The sequence below is a fragment of the Heptranchias perlo genome, chromosome 28 (genome assembly GCF_035084215.1).
Source record: "Heptranchias perlo isolate sHepPer1 chromosome 28, sHepPer1.hap1, whole genome shotgun sequence".
Taxonomy (NCBI): domain Eukaryota; kingdom Metazoa; phylum Chordata; class Chondrichthyes; order Hexanchiformes; family Hexanchidae; genus Heptranchias; species Heptranchias perlo.
In genome coordinates, this window is record NC_090352.1 from 16,723,287 (window position 1) to 16,737,409 (window position 14,123).

General features: G+C 44.0%; 1 protein-coding gene across 1 annotated transcript; it reads right to left on the minus strand.

Moving 5' to 3' along the window:
* Positions 1 to 1,027: 1,027 nt before the first annotated feature.
* Positions 1,028 to 12,888, minus strand: tbl2 (transducin beta like 2). Its single transcript, XM_068008131.1, has 7 exons — positions 12,714 to 12,888; positions 9,928 to 10,058; positions 5,978 to 6,162; positions 5,431 to 5,582; positions 4,525 to 4,651; positions 4,109 to 4,261; positions 1,028 to 1,761 (listed from the first exon to the last, which is right to left on the minus strand). The coding sequence occupies exons 1-7, from the start codon at positions 12,829 to 12,831 to the stop codon at positions 1,305 to 1,307; spliced, it is 1,323 nt and encodes a 440-aa protein (XP_067864232.1). The 5' UTR covers positions 12,832 to 12,888; the 3' UTR covers positions 1,028 to 1,304.
* Positions 12,889 to 14,123: the final 1,235 nt, after the last annotated feature.

Consider the following 14,123-nt stretch of genomic DNA (forward strand, 5'->3'; position numbering starts at 1 on the left):
CACATAGTTTGAAATGGTTGCCATGGTTACATTTAATAGGAGGTCAGGAAACAGTATCACCTCATTTAGCAACTGGACTGTTTTCTAAATTTTACAGATAATCTTTACCCCATTTGAGACTCCAAAGCAGAGGATAGCCTTAGCCCAGCACTGCCTGCCTTCAGGATTGATTAGCACTTAGCTGATGAAGCACAAAAAAAACAAGGGTTCAATGTGAAGACCAAAAAACACTGGGAAATAAACAGCAATAAACTGTCTGTCTCATCTAGCTCAAATTACATGTGTCATAATGCTGATTCAAGGAAAGTCCACATTTACCCATTCTAAACTGTTTAATGAACAAATCGGATTTTTATAGGACAAGCAGATCCCACACTCTCCTCGACCACAGGAAGGGGCTAAAAACTTCCGCCCCGCCCCATCTCCCCTCCCACACGTAGGTATGTACGCCCCCGCAGATAGGTGACAACATTCCCCCAACCACCACCACTAACCATACACAAGTAGGGTAGAGTGATGTTTCTCGGCCGAAGGCGCGAGCTGGGATCCACGTCAAGGGCGCGAGCTGGGATCCAGGCCGACAAAGGATCTGTTTTCACCTTTATCCCCCCTATTGTGACAAGTTCAGGGAGGGCTGGGATAGAAAGGGAAAACTGTAAAAAATGATTTGAGATATTAAGCAAAGTGATTTCATCAGGTTTTTGACAGCACTCACATTCATTGGCCAGATGGAGATCGCCTGCGGGTTTTGATGCTTATATAAAAATCACAAATAGTTGAAAACATTGACACTCAAACTCCCAGTAAGAGAAGTTTGCTGAAGGTTTCCACACAACTCTACACTAACTAGTGCCTCTGATTCCAGGCACAACATTCTGAAACTGCATCACTTCATTGCACAGTATTGAAATCTGTAATCAAACATTCAACAGTCCTCAAAGGATTCCCATTTTCTAAGCTCAATACACTGCCAATCTACTACGCTGACTGTTGCTATAGTGGAACAGAACACAAAATGAGAACCGGCTCCAGGTACAAAGATTGAAAATTTGTATTTTCTCATTTACAGAAATTCTGCTTCAACCAAACAGATTCAAATTCAGTCCTGGGCATCAATTCCATTGGTTCTTGAGAATGACTTTTACTGATGGCTGGAACCTAATGGCAAAGGATATTGCTGCTGCTGACAGTATCCATTTTGAGTACAAAACAACGTAGAGTTAAAGTGAAGTCACAAACATTCCTCCGAGCCTAGAGACCCAGAAACACACAGGAACCGAAGGCAACTCTAGTTTGCCGCAGTTTTATTCTTTCTTGGTATACACCGCCTCTAAGGCGCTCTGAGCAACATCGATCTGCTGCTGCAATCTCTCTCGCATTGCATCAGTTGTTGCCTTCTTTAGCCTGCCTTCCATCTCTTCAATAACCGCACGGTAGCCCACCACATTGTGGAAGACCCGGATTGCACGGTCACCACACGAAACTAAAAACCTACTGTTGATGTCAAAGGCCAAGCCAGCAATCTCCTCCCCGTGCACGTTTAAAAACTCTTCCTCCTGCCTGCCCGTCTTGGCGCTGTGCACTGTGATGTTGGAGCCACTAGAGATAGCTACCACCCTGGCATCAGGAGAAAGAGCGATTCGGCAGCAATCAGAGGCATCGCACTTCATCGTGAACAGCAAGTAGGGGTCCTGCTGCTGCTTGTACTCAACATCGGTGTCCCACAGCTTCCAGGTGCCATCTTTAGAGACAGTTGCCATTCTGTCCAGGAAACAAATTTGATAAATGAGTGAATTTCTCATTAATTACTCAGACCTCTGAATTTTGAATAAAAAAAAACACAACCCACTGGAATTTAGAATCTGTAACTTCAACAACTCCCAACCAATCATTAATAATTTCAGTTAGTAAATCATTCCCAGCCCACAAGCCAATGATTTACCCCAACCAGTTAATAACTCAATTCCAACTCATCAGTTAAAAATGTACTACCTCTCCCTCATTTAGCTTTCATTTATTCAAGCACCAAAACCTATCTGAAGGCAGGTGAACTGCTCACAGGACTTTGCCAATCATGCTCTATAACTAATTGCAAGAAGTAGTCAATTAAATACACTAACTATCCAATGTACTAATATACATAGATTAATGACTACCATGACATTACACAATGTACAAACTAAAAGAAAGATAATCATCTGGTACCAAAAAAAAAGTTACATTTTCCGAGAAAACATCCTTCCACTCACAGGGTTTAGTTTTTTGTGATTACTGATTCTCTTATCCAAAGTGAAAAGAGCAGAACCAAAGCCTTGGGACATCAACTTAGACTGTTTCAACAGACATCTGCTCAGGAATTAGATAACAGTTTGTTTGGGCCCCAAATCAATATTCAAGTATGGTGCCAATATTCAAAAAGGGCAACAAGGTAGAACCAGGAAATTATAGAACCATTAGCTTGACTTCGGTTGTAGGAAAGTTGCTAAAAGGAATCATTACAGATGATGTGTGAACACTGCGACAGAAACGATTATTAAAGGCTCTCAACATGGCTTCTGGAAAAGGCCATGTCTTACAAGCTGGTGGAATTGTTTTGAGGAAGTTATTAGGTTGGTGGATGTAGGTAGCCCGGTTGACATGGTATAAACCAGATTTTCAAAAAGCTTTTGATAAGGTGCCACACAATATGCTACTAAATAAGATGCAGTCACGTAGGATTAGCAGGCAGATCTTGGGGTGGATTTAAAAAAATTGGTTGCATTCTCGTAGACAGCAGGTTGTTATTAATGACAGTGGTTCTGTGTGGGGACTGGTTATTAGTGGAGTCCCACAGGAATCGGTGTTGGGACCATTGCTCTTTGCCATCTTTATTAATGATTTGGACAAAGGCATTGGGGGAACTATCCACAAGTTTGCAGATGATGCAAACAACAGTGTGAGTGTTATGATCTTAGATGAGAAAAAACAATTAGAATCAGATCCAGGTGCAATGGGGGAATGGGCCCAAGTCTGGCAGATGTAATTTAACACAGATAAATGTAGTATTATGCATGTGGGTAGAACCAACACTGAGCAAAAGTACACTATAGACCGTTCAGAGTTTAAGACTGGGGAGCGAGAAAGGAACCTAGTTATTATAGAATGTGAATCTCCTAAAGCTTACAAATAGCAAACGCAAATAAAGTACTAGATATATTACCAGGAAGGTCTGATGCAAAAGGAAAAGCCCTATCCTGTCCTTGTACATGACCTTTGTTAGGCCTCATCTAAACTGTTGTGTCCAGTTTTAAGGCCCTGGAAAAGGCTCACAGAAGGGCCCTTCATTAGCACAAAGGCTTAGAGAGTTGGGTCTTTTTACTTTAGAAAAGCATAGATGGCAAGGAGATTTGAATAATGGAAGGGATTGGAGTCTATCCATTTGGATAAACTATTTGAGTTAGATAGGTTAGGGTGGACCAGCAGAAACGCATTTCAGTTACATAAGTAAAGATCTAGGTTAGGTGTCAGAAAGATGTTGTATTCACAGTGGATCACTGATCTATGGAACAAGTTGCCAGCTCGTGTATAGAGAATGGATTTGCTGCAATGGATAGCTGGACAAGTTTCTAACTTATGGCCAATATTGCAGTTTACAAAAGATAGGTGGGACATTGGCCGATGTATCGCATGGAATTTGTTTTGATCGCCTTCAGGGGGTTGGAGAGGAATTTCCCAGAATTTTTCCCTGAAATGGCCTAAGGCTTTTCTCTGGATTGGCCTGGTGGGTGGGAAGCGATGGGGGTTTTAATGCTCAACTGCAACATGACAATATGAAACTAGCTCGATAGATGAGCTGGGTCGTTACCTGTCCGCCATTTTTGTATGTTTATCAAAAATGTTACATTAAAAATCTGATCTTGTTTCTCTGTGAACTCTGGCTCTCCTGGTCCATGTACCATTAACTCTTGCTGTGACAATTGTTTGAAAGCTATTCTTGAGTTCTTGTACAAATGAAACACTGAAATCTGAGGTGGGGAGTGGGAGGTTGGTGGTAGATGGGGTGCTGATTTGCAGTTAAACAGCGCATGCTATTCAGATATCCAATGCTCATCTTACAAAGAGATCTCACCTTCTGGAGTCGTTGGAGAAAGCGAACGAGTAAACACCAGCAGAATGTCCCTTTAGGTCAAAGGCTCTTGTCACCTCCCGGAACTCGCCAGATTTGGTAAAACACACTTCCCAAACTTTTACATCTGGTGTAAAGCCACATGAGGCCACAAACCTGCAAAAAAGGAAATGAGCCATGGAAAATTGTGTTTAAAATCTAATTTCTCCACAATCTTTCCTTACAGCAGTGAAGGTCTGCTACAATGCGAAGCCACAGCCCAAATACTGCCAGGAACACTGGCTGCAAATGCTATCTGGTCAGACCCAATAGAGCTTTCTGCTTTGACCTTCCCTCTCCTACTGCACCCACTGCGTATAGCATTACTGTTGGGCTTTGGTCATTCAATACCAAAATAAGCAAATGTGAATGACACCGACCTTCCGCAAGGAGACACCGTGGCGAATGCATTGTTCATCTGGTTAGTGTTAATTGTAGCCAGAACCTCTCCTTTCAGGTCCCAGATCAGGATGGTAGTGTCACTGGATGCAGACATAATGAACTTTCCTAGGATTAAGATTAAAATAGACACATAGTTATTACACTTTGCTCTGTATAGGCAGCCCCCACCAGTATTTATAGTTGACAGCCCCACTGCAGAAAAGGACAAATCACACTGCAGCTCTGACACATACTCACACTGTAAACACAGTAGTGGTGCAAAGGCTGAGTGTCCACACATTGCACAGCTTTGCATCTACAATTGCCAAATGTAGTAATTCTATTATTTCAGCCATATCACCAGAAGGCACTGACAATACCTCTCTATGCACTGAGTGGGGGGAAGCATTGGCAAGTCATCCCAGGTCACTGTTAAGGATCTTTTGACCATTTTTACACAGAAAGGATTTGGGGAAAAACTTTTACTTTAAACGTTACGCTTAAAAAGGTTTAATGCATGCAAGTTAAAAAAAAAAGGGATTTGGAGACAGTTGGTAGATAAAGTGTTAACGAATTATCTTTGCTGCTTTCACAGACTGCAAATAATAAACAATTCAGTAGCTTGTCTCCGTAACTGATAAACACCTCATACCCACTGTGTTGGGAGAGCTTTTGATCTCTTCTGACTAAAGAGTCAGGAATAAAGCAGAACTATGGACACCAAAAAGACAGACTGGCTTTTGCACTAGAAGGCGAATTCTCCCAACCAAAGGAAGTGAACAGTACTGTTCGCTGGGTCAATCCACCCAACCAGAAGGAGTGAATCAGATGCTGGATAAATCCCCAGCCCAGAGAAACGAACCACCAACACTGGGTGAACCCTGACCAGAGGCAGTGAGCCGCACCTGTTTCTGCAATTCCAATGTTCACAATGGGAGCTTTATGCTTCTTCGGGAAGTCTTCAGGCGCAGCGCTGAACGTGAACGAACCTTCATCCTTTTTGATCATTTTAAAAACACGGATCGTTTCTTCATTCGCCAGCCATGTGATGAAGGCTCTGTAGTTTCAGAATTAAAAAGAAAATTAAATGAACACACTGCTGGTATTTCAAATGCCACAGGACCAAGATGTGGGAGTGGCACAAAACAATAAGAATCAGACACAGTGAAGGATCAGAGCTGGCTGGAGCTGTTAGCACACACAGTTGCCTGCAAGCTGGTAAATTGCTTTTTTTCAGGCTCACTGAATTTGCAAAGTAACTCAGGCCCAGCTAACTGGCAAGTGGCATTCTTAATGATGTATCTGGCACAGCAGAAATACATTTTTTCCAGTAACATACAAATGTTAAGTCAGTGCTAAAAGCCAAGCCAAATGGGGTATCCAAAAATAAACAAGGGCCAAAGACTGAAATCCTAACGACTCATCAACATGTTTAAATCTATCACATTTTACCTGGAGTCAGGGCTGAAGCACACATGTGTGGCATGATCAAGCTCAACATTGGCTCGCACACAACGATGGTCTCGCTCGAGAAAGTCTTTTGTACTCCAAATTCGCACTGTGCGGTCATCAGCACAGGAAGCCAGGTACTTCCCATTGCTACTGAAATCCAGGCAGCTGATATTCCCACTGTGACCCTTTAAAATAAAATCACAATTCAATCAAAGCTCTTTTTCGGTCACTGATAAGACGTGTCTCATTTACACTGACTTTAAGGGTTCTTGGCACATTTCAGGATCTTATGACAATTTTTACATTTGGAAAAGGTGTTACTTTAAATCTGATTTAAAGGCATAGTGTATTCATGCAAATTTTAAAAACAGGTATGAGATAACAGGTAGTTAAGTTGCTAATAAACTAGCTTTGATGTTGTTTCCTCCTAGATTGTAAACAATAAAGAAATGTGAATCAGCAAAAGAGCCAGAGGCGAAAAGAGGAAACATTATTTTACGTAGCGAGAGTTGTAATGATCTGGAATGCACTGCCTTAAAGGGTAGTGGAAGCAGATTCAATAGTAACTTTCAAAAGGGAATTGGGTAAACACTTGAAGGGAAAAAAATTTACAGGGCTATGGGACTAATTGGATAGCTCTTTCAAAGAGCCGGCACAGGCACAATGGGCCAAATGGCCTCCTCCTGTGTTGTACCTACTATGATAAGCAATTAACTGGTTTTCTCACTAATCAATAAACACCTCACACCCAATGTGTTGGAGAGTCGCTGGTGCCAGGCATTTAGCAGATCTAATTGTGAGCAGGAAGAGATAAAGCACAGAAATAGACACATGCAGTCAGGTTCTCAAACTAGAAAGGCTATGAAGGCAGGGTCAGGATTGTTAAAGAGAGCTTTTGCTGAGGTTAGGAATGTTGAAAAATAGTTAGAAGCTATCTTGTTTGAGTCAAGTAGGATAACCCACTGATGTGGGTATTATAGCATGCTCTTTATTTTGTATTATTACACTAAGATAAGCCATACGGATTGAATTAACTGCTGTTCTGCATGTTCATCTTACTGAGAAATAAAGCAACTAATTTTTTTATATCACGGAGTGTTCATTTGATTCACCTTTGGATAATTTGAAGTACATATGCAAAAGACACATTTTTTTCTTTTTTTAAAACATTTATTCATTCATGGGATATGGTAGTCACTGGCAAGGCCAGCATTTATTGTCTATTCCTAATTGCCCGAGAAGGTGGTGGTGAGCCACCTTCTTGAACCTCTGCAGTCCGTGTGGTGAAGGTTCTCCCACTGTGCTGTTAGATAGGGAGTTCCAGGATTTTGACCCAGCAACGATGAAGGAACTGCAATATATTTCCAAGTCAGGATGGTGTGTGACACGGTGATGGTGTTCGCATGCGCCTGCTGCCCTTGTCCTTCTAGGTGGTAGAGGTCGCAGGTTTAGGAGGTGCTGTGAAGAAGCCTTGGCGAGTTGCTGCAGTGCTTCTTGTAGATGGTACACACTGCAGCCAAGGTGCGCCAGTGGTGGACTGTTTAAGATGGTGGATGGGGTGCCAATCAAGCGGGCTGTTTTGTCTTGGATGGCGTCGAGCTTCTCGAGTGTTGTTGGAGCTGCACTCATCCAGGCAAGTGGAGAGTATTCCATCACACTTCTGACTTGTGGCCTTGTAGATGGTGGAAAGGCTTTGGGGAGTCAGGAGGTGAGTCACTCGCCGCAGAATACCCAGCCTCTGACTTGTTCTTGTAGCCACAGTATTTATATGGCTGGTCCAGTTAAGTTTCTGGTCAATGGTGACCCCCAGGATGTTGATGGTGGAGGATTTGGCAACGGTAATGCCATTGAATGTCAAGGGGAGGGGGTTAGACTCTCTCTTGTTGGAGATGGTCATTGCCTGGCACAAATGTTACTTGCCACTTACCAGCCCAAGCCTGGATGTTGTCCAGGTCTTGCTGCATGCAGGCACAGACTGCTTCATTATCTGAGGGGTTGCGAATGGAACTGAACACTGTGCAAACATCAGCGAACAGCCCCACTTCTGACCTTATGATGGAGGGAAGGTCATTGATGAAGCAGCTAAAGATGGTTGGGCCTAGGACACTGCCCTGAGGAACTCCTGCAGCGATGTGCTGGGGCTGAGGCGATTGGCCTCCAACAACCACTACCATCTTCCTTTGTGCTAGGTATGACAGCACCCACTGGGAATCAGGGGGAAAACTCTCCATTGACTTCAATTTTACTAGGGCTCCTGTTGACACACTCGGTCAAATGCTGCCTTGATGTCATGGGCAGTCACTCTCACCTCTGGAATTCAGCTCTTTTGTCCAGATCACAAGGTGCTACTATTATCACCCCCTGGGTTACACTATCATGCAAATAGATGTTGTGGGGTGGGGGGGGGGGGGGGTGGGGAAGGAAGAGGAAGAGGAAAGAGAAAGAAAGAGAAAGAAAAAGAAAAAGAAAGTGAGTCAACTCCCATAAAAGTAAGGTATTCAGACTGCTTACGGTTGCGACCGACACCAAGGAGGTACTTACGGCAGACCCGAATGTGCAACAATCCTGCTGAGGTTAAAAATACATGACCAGTACCACAATAGAGTTCTTCCTGTGCTATCACCAACAGGTACTGGCGCACAGAGTACATCTAGCATCATCACCAACAAGTACTGGCCCACGAGGTTCATCCTGAACTGAAACATACTGACCCACAAATGATACCTCCAGCATCATCACCAACAGGTACTGGTTCATAGAGTTCCTCGTTTACTATCAGTGGCAAGTACTGGCCCACAAGAAAGCAGTCATCAGCGACAATACAGGGAGGAACTCATGGGCCAGCACCTATTAGTGAAGGAGGAATTACACAGGCCAGTGTTCATTGGTGATGAACAGAAAGATACTCACATGTGCCCAGTGACCAGGTGGGGCAGATCTCAAAGAGCAAGCACCCATCAATGACCAGAAAGGGAAGAATGCACACATCCAGCACTTACTAGCGACCAGACAGGAAGGAATTACATGTGGCCAATGCTTGGCAGTGTCTGAATGGGAACAACCTCACTGGGCTGGCACCCATCAGTGACTACAAGGGGAGGAACTCACAGGATCAGAGGCCATCAGCAACCAGACAAAGAAACTTGTGAGGAACAATCTACCGTCCATGTGCAAAAAAATTATTCCAAGCTTATAGCGGGACATCTTATTTTGTTCTTTTTCCACAGCTTCACCAAAGTTGTGTCAGAGAGTCAGTAGACGCGCCCCAGTGATGGGCTCGTCTGCAAGGAGCTCTCGGGTAGACACACTCACATAGATTAGATACAAGATTGAAACAACAACTGCTATTGAACCTGCAAGAGCTGTTTACTTACACTGCGGGTCTGCTAGAATAAGGGACACATGGATCTCCTCCCTGCTGGGGTGAGAGGTCTGCATAGCTGTACGTTGGTACTTATATGCTACAGTGCACCAGGGGCTGCAACACACTACATCAATGAATGCAGGGTACAGATGGAAAGGTAAACAAAAGTCCAGGCTATGACAATTTCCATTCAAAGGTGTTGGAGAATAGGACAAGCAACACACCCAATTGACAAGGTGGAGTTAATTCTTTGAACCAAGATGTACAACAGCTGCATGAACAAAGTGTCCTACACCGTACTGGCTGTCACACAGTGTTCGCAGTCCTAAAGCTGGAGGAGTCCAGGATTAATGTCTGAATTGTCTTTTTGATTACTCCTGCAATGCACCTTGGGATGTTTTTCTACGTTAAAGACACCACATAAATGCAAGTTGTTGTTGAACGACACAGATTGTGATCTTATATTACTACTCAGATTTCACCTCATTTCCCCCAACTCAGGTATCACACTGTACTCGTTACTAACACAGTCGCTGAAGCTTGTAGTGTCATGACAGATCTGCTGCATAACTTAGCAGTTCCTTACCTTCAGTGCAGTGGCCAGCACTGGGTGGGTGAACACGTGTTGCTGCAATTTTTCTTTACGTGAACGCTGCAGCTTTTGCTTCTTCGATGCTGTGTTCCTCTCGCTCACACCATTACTGACTTTATTGTCCTCTGAATAAAACAACAGGTAGCTTCAGTTCACATCCATTTTATACTAATTCAATTAAATATCTATCTATCTATAACCAAAGTGCTCAGCCAAACATGCCACTTATCTTCTGATGGGAGAACATGGACAGCAGATAGGGAGAGGGGCATAGGCAGCAGCTACAGAAGCGAGCATAGACAAGGATATTACACCCGCAAATGACTTTGACCCAGTCTGTGAACAGTTTAAATACCAGAGCGGGATTGCTACAGAAAAAAAAACAACACAAAGACCAATAAAACCTTGCCTAACACCACAATCTCTATAATGTTATTTATGGTGATGATATAACATCGCTTTAACACATGATAAGCCTGTCAATCAATTGGCTTTCTAGTACTCTATTGGTACTAAGCCATAAAGAGGAGGGTATCAGGATCAATCCCAAGGGCCTTAGCATTTCCCAAAAGCCTGGGCTTGGAGTTTAATTTTTTGCTTACAGCAGTGGCACTGTTAGCTGACAGAGACATCCTACTGTCTGGGCATATGAAATGTGCAGAATTTCCCTAGGTGCATCAGTAGCATTTAAGCCAGCCAACTGATGTTAAGCTTCTCTCTCAATCTGTAATAAAATCCAATTGGTTGTTTTTCCAAATTATTTGAAGAGCTAAAGGACCACTTTCAAAAACTCTACTGGAGGTAACATTTATTTTGTGTGGTTTTTTTTAAAAAAAGAAAGAGATTGACGGGTGTATGCATGAGGGAGAAAGAGAAATAAATGTACTGATTAGACACTTGTTTCAGTTTTTGTTGGTTTCCTATTATAAATACTCTAAACTTTGGAAAGTGTATTAAGCAGAGGGACATATACAAACAGGCAGAGTGTCTTTCCTCATCCTTTTTTTAAAAAATGAGAATTGAATTTTGAAAGCAAACAAATCCTAATATCATCAGGGTTTTGCTGATCGAAAGAAAATGTAAAGATTCAAATTACTAACACCTGTAAGAGACAGACACAGAGCAAGAGACACAGAAAGAAAGAGAGAGGGACACACACAGAAAGGCAGACAAGAGACGGATACACTCTTCCAGGTACCAATTGCAAAACACCAAATTTAGTGTCTTTTTAAGGGTTCTGTACAGTCATAAACCAGTGCTGTTAGACCTGGGTTGTTCTCAACCCCATCCAGTGCTATCAGGCTTATGCCCTCTCCAACTACTCACAGCTGACAGACACCAGCAAACGACCAGCGCGCCAAATACAATATTCCACCAAGCATCAGGTTCCCATTCCACAGTGATGTTAGACCAAAGCATCCCTCATGTGCTGGAATCCCTAGCAGCCCCATTACAGTGCGTCAAAACTTTAGGACCATCCTCTGGTGCTACCAAAGGATAGGAACGCTGCCAATGTAGCTAAAGCCCACTCCCTCTACTTAGTATTGCGAGATACTAGATTTAACTGCAACTGGTAGTGTATATCATATACAATCTTGGTGAGTAATGCTGTAACAGTTAACGCCTGTGGTTCTTAATTGCTCCAGACGTGTTGCTGCAACTTCTAAAAAGACAAAGCCTGCAACCACATCATAACAGACAGCTGTTAAGAAATAATTTTTTATTCTAAGGTTGAGAGGAGATTTGATCGAGGTGTTCAAAATCATGAAGGGTCTAGACATAGTAAATAAAGAAAAGCTGTTCCAACTGGTGGAAGGATCACGAACCAGAGGACACAGGTTTAAGGTGAGGAAAAACGTTTTTTTTTAAAAACGCAGTGGTTAGAATCTGGAATGCACTGCCTGAAAGGGTGGTGGAAGCAGGGTCAATTGTGGCTTTCAAAAAGGAATCAGATAGGTACTTGAAGGAGAAAAATTTGCAGGGCTATGGGGAAAGAGCAGGGGGTGGGACTAGCTGAATTGCTCTTGCAGAGAACCAGTGCAGGCTCGATGAGCCAAATGGCCGCCTTCTGTGTCATAATAATTCTATGATTCTACATAAGCAGTTAAACGTTGACATAAAAAGCATCACAAAATTGTGACAGAGGAAATACAGCTAGTGAACACAATGTGTACACCATATGCAAGAATATACATATCCACACCAATGCTTTTGCTTCTACTACCTTAATTGGTAGAAATAGTGCTGAGGAATTAGGATGGTATGGTTATGCCCAGATTTCAGTGGTCAATCTATGGACCAGGCTCCCTAGGGAGACGGTAGAAGCAGATGGTGTTGATTCATTCAAATGCAAATTACATTTCAGAAAAAACAATTTGGGATACAGTAAATGAGTAATTTGAGACATGACATATGATAAGTGTGTAGCATGCTTGGGGCCAACAGGTGACTGTGGACTTAAGGTTCCCAAAGCTCTCCACCGCTGTGCGTTTCCTCCAGTCATGTATGTTGTAGATTAATTGATAGCGATTGATTGCTATGCTTAGTCAGCAACTCCATTATCACTGTATCATGCGACTACCAGGGCGGTAGAAGGTGTGAACTAGATGGACCTTGGTGTTTGTCCCTCCTAGCAATTACTAAGTAATGAATGAAGCCGCTTCGGAACCCCGCCCACTCGGTCCTCCAGCCTATAGGGAGCGCTAACAGCCGGGGCCTGGCAAGGCCGCAGCCGCCGATGTGCCGGAACACACTGCTCCCCCTGTGCGCTGACTCCTTACCGTCACTGCTGCTGCTTTCCTGCGGTCGGGTCCTTCGCGACCCGGTCACCGCCGCCGAAATGAGGAAGATGAGCGCCCCGAGGAGCAGCGAGAGGGCAAGTACAGCAAACGGCTCCATCCGCCCGGCTCCACGGCAACGTCAGCACGCGTGGCAGGAGAGCGTCGGCACGCACGGAGGAGGCAGCAGGACACGCACAATATGTCAGCGCGCAACCTGCGTCGCGCCAGCCTGTCGGAGCCGCTGCCAAGGCGACGGGGCCTTGGAGGCTGAACCTTAATGGGCCCCTGGGGAGCATCAAGGGCCGCGATTTATACTCCGTGCTGCGGGGCCTGAGCGCCTTACACCCCGGGGGGCGGTCCGTAGCCTCGCCCTTTGGGATGCTGAACGCTCCCCTCTCCGTGAGGGTGACCTTGCTGCCAGGAGATGGAGGGCACCGGATACCCGGGCTGACTGTGCTCGCCCAAGTGTTGTCAAAGAGCAACAGACCAGCAATGCCTGATGTTCCCGTCAGACTCAAGAGTGACCAGAAATATAAGCTCACAAGAAACATTGGTTCATATGGGTGTAGTAAAATCACTGTGGAAAGCACTCAGGGGTGGCTCTGGTGATTTTGGGCATTCCCCTGTGTTGCATGTGGTGCCTCCTTTAAATTGGCACCCACTGAGACACCGAGCTGGTCTCAAGTAGTTCTGCACCTGCCCTGACACCACTTAATTCTGCTGTGAATAGTTCAGCACAATGGGCATTTCGTTTCATACAATAGCTGCAATCTTTCTCCCCGTGTGGCAGTGAAATCTTCCTAGGGAGTTCTTTTTAACAAAGATGAAAGAAAATTAGAGGAAGCTTTAAAGAGGAATCACTTGGTGACTGCAGATTGGTGTGGGCCCCACTTGATTTTCATCAAAGCCATCCATTGAAAACACCAGTAGTTTAATTAGAAGCACTTGTGGGGGTGGGTGGTGGAAGTTAGTTATTGAATCAACATTTGGGAAAAGTAATGGGGAAGTAGAAATGGAATAAACTTAAACCGTTAGCCATCAACTTGCTTTGCAATCATAAATCCTTGCATCAAAGGTATACGGGAAGACAGTAGAAAGGCCAAAATATACAAGCATGCAGGCAATATAGGGTAATTTTTCCACTTGGGAGTAGAACTGTTCCTGTAGAAGTGAACATTGGGCAATTGTGCATTTTTAAAAATGTTCCCAGGATTTGGCTGTCGCTGGCAGGGCTGGCATTTATTGACCATCCCTGATACAACTGAGTGGTTTGCTAGGCCACTTCAGAGGGCAGTTGAGAGTCAACCAGGTCTGTAGCTTGTAATTTTTGGTGACTGGGCTGATGTTACAGTTTCCTGATGTACACTTCTGGCAGATGCAGTTTTACTCCGGCAGCAATGAAGCAGTAAA

Bases quoted from the DNA above. Each gene is read 5' to 3' on its own strand.
- tbl2 (XM_068008131.1), bottom strand. From the start codon at position 12,831: ATGGAGCCGTTTGCTGTACTTGCCCTCTCGCTGCTCCTCGGGGCGCTC. The intron at 4,652-5,430 runs GTGCGGCTCACT...TCTTAATCCTAG, and splicing joins CATTGGAATTGCAGAAACAG to GAAAGTTCATTATGTCTGCA. The intron at 4,262-4,524 runs GTCGGTGTCATT...CCTTTTTTGCAG, and splicing joins ACGGTGTCTCCTTGCGGAAG to GTTTGTGGCCTCATGTGGCT.